This window comes from Podarcis muralis, chromosome 3 (assembly GCF_964188315.1).
Source record: "Podarcis muralis chromosome 3, rPodMur119.hap1.1, whole genome shotgun sequence".
Classification (NCBI taxonomy): Eukaryota; Metazoa; Chordata; class Lepidosauria; order Squamata; family Lacertidae; genus Podarcis; species Podarcis muralis.
This window is the reverse complement of record NC_135657.1, coordinates 61,544,714-61,559,560: the sequence shown is the minus strand read 5'-3', so window position 1 is coordinate 61,559,560 and position 14,847 is coordinate 61,544,714. Positions and strand designations below refer to the sequence as shown.

General features: G+C 39.6%; 1 protein-coding gene across 3 annotated transcripts in view; it reads left to right on the top strand.

Moving 5' to 3' along the window:
- PDE7B (phosphodiesterase 7B) overlaps nt 1–14,847 on the top strand; it is a 161,652-nt gene that overhangs the window by 123,050 nt on the left and 23,755 nt on the right. For all 3 annotated transcript variants that reach the window (XM_028723498.2, XM_028723499.2, XM_028723497.2), the window contains 2 exons: nt 8,677–8,760; nt 14,225–14,376. In XM_028723498.2, the coding sequence (XP_028579331.1) occupies nt 8,677–8,760; nt 14,225–14,376 (236 nt within the window). The remainder of the gene's footprint in view (nt 1–8,676; nt 8,761–14,224; nt 14,377–14,847) is intronic.

Below are 14,847 nucleotides of genomic sequence, written 5' to 3'. Positions count from 1 at the left end.
TATTTGTGGTGCCCGGTGATTTTTATGGTTATTGTTGTTGTTCTCCTTCTGAATGATGCCACGGCCTATGGCTAGTGCAATAAAAAGTTTAATTGAAAATTGAATTGAATTTTTGATACATAGCAAAAAGCAGGAGGATCATGAACTTTTCTTGCTATATTCTTTCTACTCTTGGGACCAAATGATTGAAATTCCTCAGCATTCTGCCATGTGTCCACTTTGGTGGGCTGCTGCAGGGAGGAGGAAAGTCAACTTCATAGCCTTTTTATTTTATAAATGTGTATTTATAACACTTAAATAGCGGTCTAAGGCACATTCACTTCAAGGCACTACTTGGCTTTCATATTGTTGACAACAGCATGTTCTCTCTCTTTCTCCTGATCAAGGAGGGATTATATAAATAAGATAAATAAAAATTCAGAAAATTTTGACCCCCTGTATTCACATTGATTTATGGCAGGGTAAATGAATGAATGAATAAGTAAGCCTTTCTTATTTACCTCCTTCTAAGATGCAAAAGTTGCATTTCAGAGAAGCCTGTACACTATCACACTGAGCTACAAAATGAGTTTATTCGCCTGGGAGGAAAGAGCTCTATGCAGTATTTTCTACAAGTTTACTCATGCTAAAATATATACAATGAGAAACCATATTTTTCTACAATTTCATTCAATATTACACAGTCATATGCCTTTGTTCCCAAAGACTCAAAGTTGTGATTTGAGAGAACTAGTATGGGAGCCACTATTGGTATATTACTTCAAGATTTGTAAAATGTTTTCATCTAGAAGTTTTAGATTAACCATCTGTTTTGCATGAACATCCGAACTCTCCCTCTTCTCTCTATATAAAGATTTGCTGCCTAGAAAGTAACAAAATACAGAGGTATGATTATAGGACTTTCCTGCCAAAATAAATATCCTCACAGATTTTTCAGCTTTAACCTATATCTTAGGAAACATTGACAGTGAGGGCAGCAGAAGGGAGGGGGGCATTTTCCTTTGTATGAATAGGATGAGGATATTACAATTTAGGGGCCACTTTCTTTGTGATGTTTTTGGCCAAAGTTGGCCAAAAGGCTTGTCCCCCTGGGATTACTCTGTTTGGAAATTCAGAAAGGTTTGGGAAGGGGGAAACTGAGCCTGCATCACACAACCCAGTTCCTGAAACATCCTGCTCTTTATGTTTTCAAATATGACTTGAAGAAGAGTTTGGGGAATTGAAGGGCACAGCTAGGACCCTTCTAAATGAATTCTTAAAAACAATTATTTGGTTAATACAGATATTTGTAATTTAAAGGCCTGGAGCACAACCTTTAGAGAGATTTTTCAGGGGGCAGAGGAGGTGTGGGAAACTTTTCTTCTGTAAATTTCCTTCTGTCCACATCTTAGGATCCAAGCAAAGTATGTGAAATACAGAATCCTAAACATATTATACGTATTATTATTATTATTTAGCCTTCATGGTCAGAGAGAAAAACTTTTGGGAAATATACAGGAAGTTGTGCTATCTGCATACAACTATTCACTAGTAAGAACATTTTAGCAGATGAATTGTACAGTTTATAATTTATTAAATTGAAATAAAATTGCACATTTAAAGAAACCTCTCTATAGGTGTGTTTTGGGGAACTGTGATACAGCTTGGCATATTAATAAAGGAAAACTTCCACACAATACTAAGAAGAGCCTGTTCATTGCTTACATTTTAATTCCTTGTCACTAGAGGCAAAATGGCTTTGAAAAGTCAGCAGTCTTGGCCCCACTAATTAAAATGCATACACTAACTAAAATTTGCAGCTGTATAACAAGCAAGGTTTTAATTGATGAATCTAATGATTAAATCGCTGAAAGCTTGCAAACCTTTTAGAAATCAATGGGTGATTTGTGCCGGACTCTTGGTGATCACAAAAACTCCTACACAAAGTTATTTCTGTACCTTGCATAACTTCCCCTCTATAAATCCTACTGCTATCTCTCATGCTGCTACTGGATTTTCTGAAGACATCCTTGTCTTCCTTTCCCCATTGCCCAAATGTTCAGATTCCTGCCAGAAATCCAAGACTTGCAACCTAAATATTCAAATTTTGCCAATTGGAGCATGTCATTTGAGTTTTCCCAAAACAAAACCAGAAATGCCTGTGATACAAACATGGTGTCCAATCTAGAATATTGGAGATGGTCAAGAGCACAGCACAAGCCCTTTAAAACAAAGAACATCCCCCAAAGCAGGTGGCATTTGTCAGAATAAAGACAATCAAAGACAGCCTGGCTAAATTTCCAGCAGGATCGGTTTTAATGGTTATTGTAACACATCTGGCAGGAGAAGCTGCCCATGAGCCAGATGTTACAGCAGCTACTTGGCATTGGGATGCATTAGTTGGCATCTCATGCAAAGAAGGGGGGTGGGGAGGAATGAGGGGGGGGGGGGAAATGCTAGGGAAATAAACCTCCATGCATCTGGATTTAGCTATAGAGCTGTATACACCACAGTCTTGGGAAGTAGAAGACTCTTTAATTCTACACTAGTTGGATGGGAGCTGCTTACAGTTAAAGTGAAGAAAGTCCATGAACTGCATTGGAAAGAGAATCCCAACCAGTGCTTTTTTTGGGGGGGGGGGGGGTACTCAAGGGTACGTAGTACTGGCACTATTTTTTCTATAAGAAAAGCACTGATCCCAGCTGAAGCTCATGTGTGATTTTGGCCAGGCTGTGCTTTAAAATAATTGAAAAACAAAGAAGGTCCAATTGTATCTTCAAGAGAATTCACAAATTACTATGTACATATTACATCAATTGCACAATCATAAAACAAAATGCATGCAGTGTGACTCATTAAATCCATGAGCACAGACAAAGGACATGCATTTGCTGAGAGCTATAAATGATCTGCAAGTCCGTTCTTAATTGGAAATTTGTTCATAATTTGCAAGAAATGGTCACAGATCTTTCAGGCAATTGGAAAGGGCACAGTTGCTTAAAATTGTGAAAGTTAATGGTTTGATTCTGCTTTATTGTGTTTGCAAATAAGTTATTACAGTAGCACACACTAATTACCGAGTGGTGCCTACCACAACACTGAAGTGTTTAAAGAAACAATGAGCTAGGCTATGCAAACAAACTAGTGAAAATTAGGCTAGTCTACATATGCAGCCAAATAATGAAGTGGCAAATTGGGGCTGTATCACTCCAGATTGTTGAAGGGAACGCCTTTTTAATAAGAGCAATTCCTTGCAAGCAAAAGCACAGAAAGGATCGCATTTTTGAAAGCTACCGTGTATGCAAATAAATTTCCCACCACCACAACAACAGAAGACTAACAGAGCAGAAAGAGATATGAGCAATAACCTTTTCTGCCTGGTGTGCTGGATTGTGGTGTTGTTAAGAAGAGAAGAGTTGTTGTCTTAAGAAGAGCTTGCTGGATCAGGCCAGTGGCCTATTTGGTCCAGCATCCTTTTCTCACAGTGGCTGACCAGATGAATGGGGGAAACCAGCAAGCAGGATTTGAGCAACAGAGCCTTCTCCCCTCCTGCAGTTTCCAGCAACTGGCATTCAGAAGCATTGCTGCCTCCAGCAGTGAAGGCAGAACATAGCTCTCACAGCTAGTAGCCATCAATAGCCCTCTCCTCCGTCAATTGGTCCAATCCTTTTTTAAAGCCATCCAGGTTGGTGCCATCGCTGCCACCTATTCAAATGAGTTTCATAGTATAGCTGGGCTCTGCATGAAGGAGTGCTTTCTTTTATCTGTCTTGAATCTTCCAACATTCAGCTTTGTTGGAAATCCACGAGTTGCTGTTTCTACTTCTAGGGACCTAGTAAGCTGAAAACAATTGGCATCCTCCAGTTGATGGCAAGTCATGAATCCGAGACATGTCATAGATGGGGGAGTTTCCTGTGCATAGTGTTTACTACAGACCTTTGCACACAAGTAGGAGCAAAGGGAGGGGGAGTTGCTAGGAAGTTGGTGGAAGGTCAGATCCAGAACCCTGGGACCCTACAGCTTCTTCTCTGTCAAAATAAAATTGGCAGTGGTGAACATGCTTCAATGAAAAAGGTTAATTCCCAGTTCAGTTCTCTGCATCAATATGTACATGTGAACGCTGCTCCTCTGGTGAAAGGAATTTTACAAAGGCAACCGAAGACTCATCAACTAGTATTTACATAATTAATAAAACACATTATCGTAATGAAACTTGTTAGAAATATTAATGAAGGCCCTGGCTATCGGGTTGCCATAGTAACACAATGCATTATATGTTGTTGAGTGAGTTTAGTTATATCAGACTGCATGCGCTGTGCACTTTAAAAACAACAACAACACCCTGTATAGGGTAATTGAAATTCTTCTAACTCAGAAGCTAAATTCCATATATTATCTGGCATTTTTCATTTTTTTATTCTGCTAATCATTGGTTCAGGGAATAAGCTGTAGAATGTGATAACCCTTGTGGCCTACAACGTGGTAAAATGCAGCAATGGCATTCAAGGACAGTTGAGTTATGCTCGTTAGCTTTTGAATCTGCACAGCAATGCAATTGATCTTGATACCTGCAAGGTTTGTTTTTCAAAAACTGTTTTTCAAAAATTAAAGTGAATTTTCCCCCCAAATGCAATATACCCAACAGGATGCTGTACTAGATGGGCATTTGGACTGATCTGGTAGGGCTCTTACGATCTTAATGTGCTCTTGAAGTTATGCTAAGATTGCCTCCCTTTCAGAGCCTGAATTATAGGGCACTGCAAGGGAGGAAGCTTGGGACTTTTACCTTTCAGGAGGCTTTAGAAGGCTAAATGGGCCTGTCTGGGGTTGGGTTTGTGAATCTCATTAAAAACATGGGGGAGGGGGAACAGGTTGCTGTTGCACAAATATCATGATAGATCACGTCAGTTGTTCCTTACAGCATAATCCTAACCGTGTCTGCTCCGAATTAAGTCCTGTTGAATTTAATGGGGCTTACTCTCAGATAAGTGGGGTTATGATTGCAACCTTAGTTCTCAGTGTTTCTTTGCACACGCACAGACTTTTATAGGATAACCATTTCAGTCTGTTTTTTGTAACAAGTGTGGTATTGCACACCCATGAATTGCAGATGTTGGAGTAGCCCCATGCTCCTCAGCATTGCATATATGTCGACTATCCAGCTCAATATGTTTTTTGGTCTACAGCCCTGCTCTTAGCTGATGCTGGTACCAGCCATGTCCCAGTCTTGTCTTGCTTTCTTCTCTACATCCCACATTGACCTTGATGCTTTAGCTATAGCCAGCTGCTTGTTTTTGGTCACTTAAACTGATGTTCCATTAACAGTAAGCTGTCATCAGAGCACCCACACTCGCTGACAGTTACATAACAAGCCATATTAAAAACAAAAAGTGTTACCTAGCACAGACTTGTTAAACACAGACAAAGTAAGAAGCCAAGTGGGCAACAGATTAATCTAGGAACGTCTCCTTTGGGAGAACCAGCAGCTGCCCCAGCCATTGGCTCTGACAGACAAGTAGCTGTTTGTAACACTGAACATTCCTGAGTGATATCTTTTGACTTCAGCTTCAACAAGCAGAAAAGAGACAGCCCTTTTTCCATTTCTCTTTGCTATGATTATTTTTCTTCGTGGTGCAAAGAGGCTGGAGCAACTCTAGCTTTTCAAGATTATAGTTTTCTGTTTCTTTTCTACAGAATCCTTTCTTTTTAAGAGAAGATGAAGTTAATAGAAAAAATGTAACACCCATTCTGCTTTGGTTTTGAAGAAATTAGACAGGGAGGTGGAATGCATGCAAGAAAGCCTAAAATGCATGTGCCGATTCCTGCAATTAATGATGCTACTATCAAACCTCCGAAATCTTAAGGGCAGAGCATACGCTACAGTTGCCATGGAGTTGCTATTGGAAATGTCTCCTATGGTAAACAATCCTTACCTGGCCTGTAACTTTTGCAAGTACTCAGCATGTGATTTACACTCAGCACTTTTCAATATACACACAGCCTGTGGCCACTGGGGTCACATAACAGGGACACAGAAATTCACAGCATGGTATGGGCAAATTGCTCTTTTGCCAGGTTGTTAGGGTTTTGTTTTGTTTGTGTAAACATGGAAAGTATGCATTCCAGAAATGAAGAAAGTAGAGTGAGCTCTTCTAAACTAAAAAAAGAAAAAGAACAGGAGAAACTAGTATTCCTCAGTTGAGCCTCTGAAGAAGACAACAGTGTCTGCAGATTAAGATAATCTGTTTTATTGAGCATGGGAGGTGTTGCTTTTTGTCAGTGATGTCCTCGGCACTAGCCAATATACTCCTATGACACTACTTCAACTACATATCAGGAAGAGTGGGCAGGTAATCAAATATGCCGGTGATAAATGTAATTATCGAAGTGATGGAAAATGAATTCCCCTATAGCAGATGCACTATCTAGGTGAAAGGGTTTAATCTCAGCATGTGAACACATTTTTGTGTGTGGGAAGGTTGGGTGTGATGTGGAGGGAGCAGGGCTGGCACACATGCACCTGTTCACCCTGTTTCTACCCTCATGCATGCATTAGTCTCCTTGCTGTTAACTCCTAGACTTGAGAAACAATCGTTTTCCAAAGTCTTGCAGTAAGTACCCAAGATTCTGATGGAGGTACTTCATGGTAACCTGCCCCAAGGAGAAGGAGCAAGAAACAGTGGACCAGATCCAAATGCATTAACACTTTAAAAGTTGTTTACATGTGACTTGTTGCACCAGGTTGTGAACATCAGAACTTAGACTTCCTAACCATCCACTCCACACTCTTCCCCCCATTTTTCTGTTTTCTTTTTACTACTTACCCCTGCCTAGTAATGTAGGTCAAAATAATGTGAGGAAATCAAGTCCTGTCATGTGTTGCAATAAATCTGTGTTCTGTTTTATTTCTTTTTATTTTAAAATTTTATTTTACGGTTTAGTATTGCTTTTATTTTAAATTACATGTGGAGGGCATAATAATCTTTTCAGTGCTTCTAAATGTCTTAATTTTAGGGCTTCTAAATGTCTTAATTTGGTTCTGCTTGGATGTCCACTTGATTTACGCCTGTTGTTCCTGAACCAGCAACTGATACACATGGGGAAACAACTTACCATGCAAAACTCTAGTCAGATTGGAACCAGAAAGTACTAATTTCAGAGTAATATTTTTTCTTTTTAAGCTCATGTTTTGAGAAATGCCTTTAAACATATTATGAGCCAGTCTTTATAAGAAATGTAACTTTAAAGATTGGTGCCTAAGTTTGCCTTTTCCTTCTTCCTCCTCCCCTCTTTTCCTTTTGTGCCATGTCTTTTATATAGTAAGCCTCTGGGTTTTGGGGGTTTTTTTTAATAATAATCTCTAAGTCACCTTGGGAGCCTTTTTGGGAGAAGCATGGGATTTTTAAAAATTAAATAAAGAAATATTGGTATTTAAAATGCATGTTAATTTCCCTGGAAAAATCCTTGTATTAGAAATGCCACAAATACAGTGGTACCTCTGGTTACGTACTTAATTCGTTCCGGAGGTCCATTCTTAACCTGAAACTGTTCTTAACCTGAGACACCACTTTAGCTAATGGGGCCTCCCACTACTGCCGCACGATTTCTGTTCTCATCCTGAAGCAAAGTTCTTAACCCGAGGTACTCTTTCTGGGTTAGTGGAGTCTGTAACCTGAAGCGTCTGTAACCTGAAGCATATATAACCCGAGGTACCACTGTATATGCTCTTGCTTGCAGATCTTCAATGATAATTTTACACTATTTCACCCCAAGTATTTTTAATTAAATAAAGATTAGACATTTCAAATCAGCCTAGAGATACATGAAATCAATTGATATGTTCACTATTTCTGACGAAGTAATCAATGAGCAAGAGTCAAGACCTATAGGCGAGGACTACTAAAATTGTTTCCAGTGTGTGCTTGTTTTGCTAACTAGATACAGATACAAATATGGATTTCCAGGGATATGGAAGTCTTGAATTACTCCATAAGAAGGAAATGACTCACATTTCTTGGACTCTGTCACTGTATTGTCAATTAACTATTGCCCAATTTCCATTAACTTACATGAAACTTGCAAAAGACTTGTTTCTTGTGAGTGTGCTGAAAAACCCGTTAGCATAAAGGATGTGTGTGTCTTAGGCTGTGTACACATTCTTGTTTACTCTGCATCCAGTGCTCCCTCTGCTATTCTGAGAAGCTGTGTACACACAATGTAACACAGAATACATACCTATTCTGTATCTATCCATACAAAATACCAATCTGATGAGTTTCCCCCCCAAACCAACTTCAGTCCAAACTGAGAAAAGGAATGACCTGTGTTTTAAGCTTTTAAGGTGTATGCAGCCATATTATAGTTCACTGGCCGCTTCCTCCTCTCACTCTCCAAAAAAAGATCAGTGCAGATTCCACTAGCAGTAGGGACAGCATAGGAACAACAAATGTGCCCAGATGGCTGTAGACTTCATTACTTTGACTTTTTTTTACTTTTAACTGGATGGCTAACCACAAGGAAATACAGAGCCTGAGCTGAGAAGAGACCCCCCCCCCCCCAGTTTACTATATCAAATTAAACTTGGCGTTGTAGACATTTTCCTTTGCTACCATTAATCTCGTGGCTTAATAAGGTATCTCAACATTCTCTTGGAAGAAAATGTGTCTCTAATCTTGGCTGAATAATCATGTTTTGCAGGAGATGCACGGCTGAGAGGTCAGACAGGGGTTCTCTCTGAGCGACGTGGTTCCTACCCATTCATAGACTTCCGCCTTCTCAACAGTAAGTGATCACTTATCGGAAAGTGAATTCGTGGGCAGAGGGTTTTTAAAAAATGCATTATTTAACTTGTTATACCACAAGTCTAATAATTATTATCAAAGTCATAAATTTAACTCCACATTCATAAATTATTTTACCTTAGCTGCGGCATCAGGTGAAAACTGCTTACTCAGTTCTGGATGTTCCCAGAGGCTGGAATTCATGGACAGATAAGAGAACCGGCCAATACACACTACCTTGCCTGCTGTTGAAGAAATAAAATCGGAGGCACATATGGAAAATCTATTTAACCACATTTCCTTTTGTCCCACAGCTTCCCCCCAGGGAAAACTGCTCTCTTGCACTCAATCAGAGCAAATGGCAATCAGGTTTTCTGTGGGTTGCCATTTGTTCCAGTTTAGAGCTAAAGAGTGGGTTTTCCCTGAGAAAAGAGTGGGGCAAGGGGGAGACTGCTTGGACCCATGCTTTCTAGGCACAGGACAAGCAGATGTGGTGGATGAGCCCTTAGAAAGTATCCTATGGACTTTCCCCTCTGTCTTTCTTATGTGTCAAATAGGAAGCCAGACATACAAGCAAAGGGCTGTAATGTGATGAAGAATCCTGTACCTGCATAATGTGTGGGATCAGGTGTGCTATTTCCACTTGGGATTTCAGGTGGGGCTTGATTTCTTTGAGGCCTGGGAGTTTTCTAGAATGTGCAATCCTGAATCTTGCAACTCATGAAGATTTATGGTTTTAGCTCAATGTTCCTTTCACTTGGTGGAATTTTTGCTTGTGGTATGGGCCATAATCAAGCCACAGTTAAGCACTCTAAAATCCTATTGAACATAACTTAAAATGCTTTCCATCTGAACTGTAACCTGCATTTATTAATGAATCTGTAGCACATTTCAGTGTACAAACCTTGTCACAATTCTGTAAACCCCTCAATTCTCTCAAAGTGAGAGTTCTGATGTGTGTGTGTAATTAAACATGGCCATCTGTAGAAGAACAGGTAATCTGTATAGTATGAAGGGTAAATTCCACATTTATTTATAGCACTTCTGTTATCAGATGTTTATTGCATCCTTTCCCCCCATTTTACTGGAGCTTAGCCCAGCTTGGATTTCCAAACAGATTCTCCTGGTAAGGCAGCAATAATTTAATCCTCCGATTGACTAAGTTGCTCAGTGAATCACTGAACCAAATCTTTTCAGTGACTCATGTGTGGTGATTAAAATTGGCTTTCATTATCTTAGGATGCAATCTGTCAATGACTGATACAGCACATATTTCTTGATTGCCTTAATTAAGAACAAGAGGGAATTCCATGTGGTACAGTGGCAGGGGGGCGAGTGAATCCCAGAAAACTGGGGGGGGGTGTGCTTTCCCTTGTTTGTTTGTTTGTTTGCTTGCTTGCTTATACCACCCTTCTTCCATAGATCTCAAGGCGGTTCACAACATACAAATGCAAGATTAAAAACACCAAATACATAATAAAAGCAAGAACTAAAAACCTCACAAACCAATAACCTGTTATGTTCCTAATGCTGAATTTGTTATTAAGCACCTAAAACTGCAGCCCAAGAAAGGGACTATGAACCATTTTAATATACTTCATTATTAATACCTATAAGTGATTGATAATGAGACCTACATCTCTTATTGTTCATTAGGACAAATTACACAAGATTGTCCAGTGAAAGTCACTTTCATATCTAAACATATTAACACTAGGATGCAGATTTCCTTTGACCAACAACTATACAAGTACAGTTAGTATTCTTGGGTTATATTTTCATTCTCAGAACTTTCTTCCTTCATAGAAGTTAGCTTGGGGCTTTGGGGGAGACACCACTTGGAGATTTTGCTTCAAGCACCAAAATGTATTTAGTTAACCCTGGCTCAACTATAGTGAACTGTATACTTTGAACTTGACTTGTAGCTCATCTGTCTACTTTAGAGCACACACTCTCTCTCTCTCTCCCCCCCCCCCCCAAGTTTGGCAGAACAGACTACAGTAAGTCTGTAACCTCCAAGCATTTAACTTTATGCACTTAGCAATTAAATTTTTTTTTGAAAGAAAGAGGGCAGACATCTGGGAGGGGGGTATATTTTGGACATCCCACCTGCCATTGAACCCAGTGCTTTGACTACTGTATATGCAGTTTCGGCTTTAGGTGTGATCACCAGAACGTAACCCCCATGAAAGTTGATACTGTGTTCCAAACCAATATCATAGTGTTCAAATGTAGTGTCTGGTGCACTCAGATACCAGTTTCTTGAAATCCCTGCCAGGCACTAATGCACAGCTGGAGAGGGGAAAGTGCCCTGGGGAAAGGCATTTTTTCTCCAAGTCATGCCCATGCTCACCATAGAAAGTTCAGCCTGTGTCAGACTGGTGCCTACCAAGATGGACTTAGCAAAGAATCAAACAGGCTGAAGGGCACTGCATATGTGACTTACAGGTTTTGAAAGCACAGAAATTGATACTGGTATCAGACCCATCTAGATGGGGCTTGAGATTTTTTCAGCTCACCCACTCATGAACACCATAAAAAGTATATCAACAAAAACTCCAGCATACCTTTTGGATTTCTTGGTGTTTGTGTTCAAATCAAATACTAGTAAAATGGCATTTTATTTTCAAATCCAATAACATGAATCGTTTCATTTGCTTAAGTTAGGCTGCAAGGCTGTGTATGCACCATCCATTTAAAGCTCATTTCTTTCCTCATGCCCAAATAGGATCCTGGATACTGTAGTATACAATTTCAAGATTCCTTAACAAGTTCTCAGGATTCTTTGGGAAGTGAAATGCGCTTTAAAAGTATGGTGTGGAAGCAGTAAGTCTCATAAAATTTAATCAGGCTTACTTCTGATTAGACATATATTAAAGTATTTGATGATACTTTTAGCTAGAAGATGCGCGAGTAAAGCTGGAATACCATGAAACAGGACACAGTTATGGAATCTTCATGTAGGATTCTTAAAGGACTTCAGTTATGGTGAAAATATCTATGTTTTTCAAATTCTCAGCAGCATTTTAATTAGTTGAAACCATTACTGAAAGTAGGTTAGACTCTTCCCATCCTTTTTGTTTTTTTTAAGAAAACCAAATCAACTTGTTGAGGTATTTTAATTCACTAAAATAATGTCCCAGTGTTAACTTACAAACACAATAAATGATTGTTTTTCTAATTCCATAAAAATGTTTTATGTTACTTGGACAATATTTGTACAAGAATCTGACTAGTTACTTGATCCTTTTTCATATATGACTTACACACACACACACACACACACACACACACACACACACACACATATATATATATATATAGTGAGTTGCTTAATTTGTTACCTGACCTTCTGTTCTAAGGAAAGGGTGTTCTGATGATAACATTGAGATTTTCCAGCTGACACAAGGAAGAGAGAGAACAAAGTGGATGAACTATTAAGATGATAAATGAAAAACAGGGTTTTCTGTTATTGCAGGTTATGTTCATTTTCCTTAAGGAGGAACGGGGGGAAAGAATGGGTATTTCCTTTCACTTACTCTGTAATCAGCCATAATTTTACACTTTGAAATGTATCTTACTATAAAACTACAGATAAGATTTAGGAAGCTAGGTTAAGACACTCAATCTGAAAATTCCTTAGATGGTTGATTGTCAAATTTATTACTGCGACACAATGCAGTTCTATCATACAATTGCATTTGCAGAATGATTTGCTGCCCCTCTAGAGTCAGTGGAACTAAACCTAAGTTTGCAGTACTTTACCTTAATCTGTTTGCAGATTCAGCAGTTAATGTGCTGGCAGGTATCAAGCAATTTGGCCAGTACAATGTTGCTAATTTTGATGGTTTCCCTACTGAATTTAGTAGGTTTTCTGTTCATTCAGTGGAATAAATTCCTGTCGAGTGGTTGACTAGAAACACAGTGGCTTCTCTAATAGTGGTCATTGGGTCTTTGTCTAATTTTCAGTGGAATTTCTGAACTGGATTGGAAAGCTTGGAGCATACTTCTTGTTCAGAGAGGAAACTCACAAGCAGAGGCAACTGCTGACCAATAAGCACAAGTCAGGCTGTATGCCTGCTTCCATTAACTCCACACCCAGCATGCTCCCACCAATGGACCGTGAACACAGAACATTAGCCACAATCCATATCTATCCTGTAGTTTGGGAAATACTGCACCTTGATACATTTCCCCCTATACCAGCTTCAGTCTGATTTGAAACTGTTGTCATATGATGAAGACATAAACACACCCTCTCCTCCACTTATATGGACAGACAGTGGCTTGTTGAAGAGAGAGGTTTGGAAGAGATTGTTTTCTCTCTTGTAACAGAGAGGGAAGCAGGAGAAAGAAAAGAGAGGGGAGGAAGCAAAGGCTGCTGGGAGCCTAGTAACTTCACCCACACTGGCAACTTGAGCTCAGGGCAGGCTAACCCTTTCATGCACTCAAGTGTGAGTCAGTAAATGAATATTACAACATAGGTGACTTTGAAATACATCAAACCATACTGATAAATACGAAAGTGGTTTGAAACACAGCCAGGGTAGAGATAACCTCATTATATTTTAAGTCCGTAATATGCACACAGCCTCTGTTAGAAACAATTGATTTTAGATTCTTTGGGAACTGGTCTCTCAGACTGTTTGGGTCAGCTACTTCACTCCTGGCAGTCTGAGAGAGGAGGGGGAGGCCAAACAAAGGGACAATAAGAGAAGATGTGTCTTTTTGAAGTCAGACCCAGTAAATGGCGGGTAGCTTATGATGAACACTGAAACATAACCAAGTTTGTCTTGGGTTTGTTTGGGTGCCTCCATGTACGAGGCCCAAGACAATTGCCCCAACCTGAACATCGCCTATGTAAGGTAAGTTGGGAGACATAAAAATATAATGAATTGTACATTATCATGGAGCATCTTGTACCAGATACCATCTGGTCATGTGTGTTTAGTCAGTGCCACCATTACATTATTTAAATATAACATGCATTTTTAAGGATATTTTTCACACTTCTGTTATGACTGCAGATGTTTCATTCTGTTTGAAATTTGGCTTTGTTTCTATCTTCCAGTGCTCCCCTCAGCATGGTTTACTCAGCATTCCCTAGAACATTGTTCTATCAAATATTCATGCTGGTTGCAAGTCCAAGGTGTTCTGAATCACATTGCTTTTTTGTTTTTCGCTGAAAAACCCACTTAAATAATTCACCTTATCCTTATATTTGTTTTTCCAGTAAAACATGTTAAAGCACCCATGCTTTGATGCTCCATATCTTTGACAGATTATAATTTGTTTTATTGTTGCCCTTGGGAGAGCAGAAAGTAGTGGCAGAAACATATCTGTTTGGAAGAGAAAACCCCACGGTCCTAGTACTTTTGCATTTTCAGCTTAGTCAAAATCTGGCCTTCATTGAGTTCCTGCTTATTCGTTTAGTGAAGATCTTTGTACCTGTCATTTTTCCACAGATACCATTTACTCAGGGGAAATTGGAACAAAGAAAAAGGTAAAAAGACTGTTGAGCTTCCAGAGATACTTCCATGCATCCAGGCTACTGCGTGGAATCGTACCACAGGCTTCGCTGTACTTGCTGGATGAAGGCTACCTTGGGCAAGCAAGGGTAAGAGGCATCTCCAACAAACTCCCTACTAAAGACTTATTGCTCTAAATGTAACAAAGAGACCGGCTGAAGATTCGCTTGAATTCAACATGAAGGAATGTTAGATATGTGGAATTGGATCCTGAGATAATTTAACAAAAGGAAGTTCATGGAAAGAATGTTTCTCACCCCCTCCTCCCCCTGTAACCACTTGCACCCCTTAAATGCCTCTCCAGTGGGTCAGAAGCCTCTCCTGAACAATGTGTGGTAGGGTTTGGGGACTGCTGAGGGAGGGGAAATGACCCAAGTGTGTTGTAGCACACGGGTAGTCTTATCAGCCCTAGCCAGCATGGTCAATAGTTATTAATTGTAGTTGTAGAACTCAAAAGTGTGTGACTCTGGGGGGCACCATGTTGGCTACCCTTATTCTTGTTGTTGTTGAGTCGTTTAGTCGTGTCCAACTCTTCGTGACCCCATGGATAGAGCACGCCA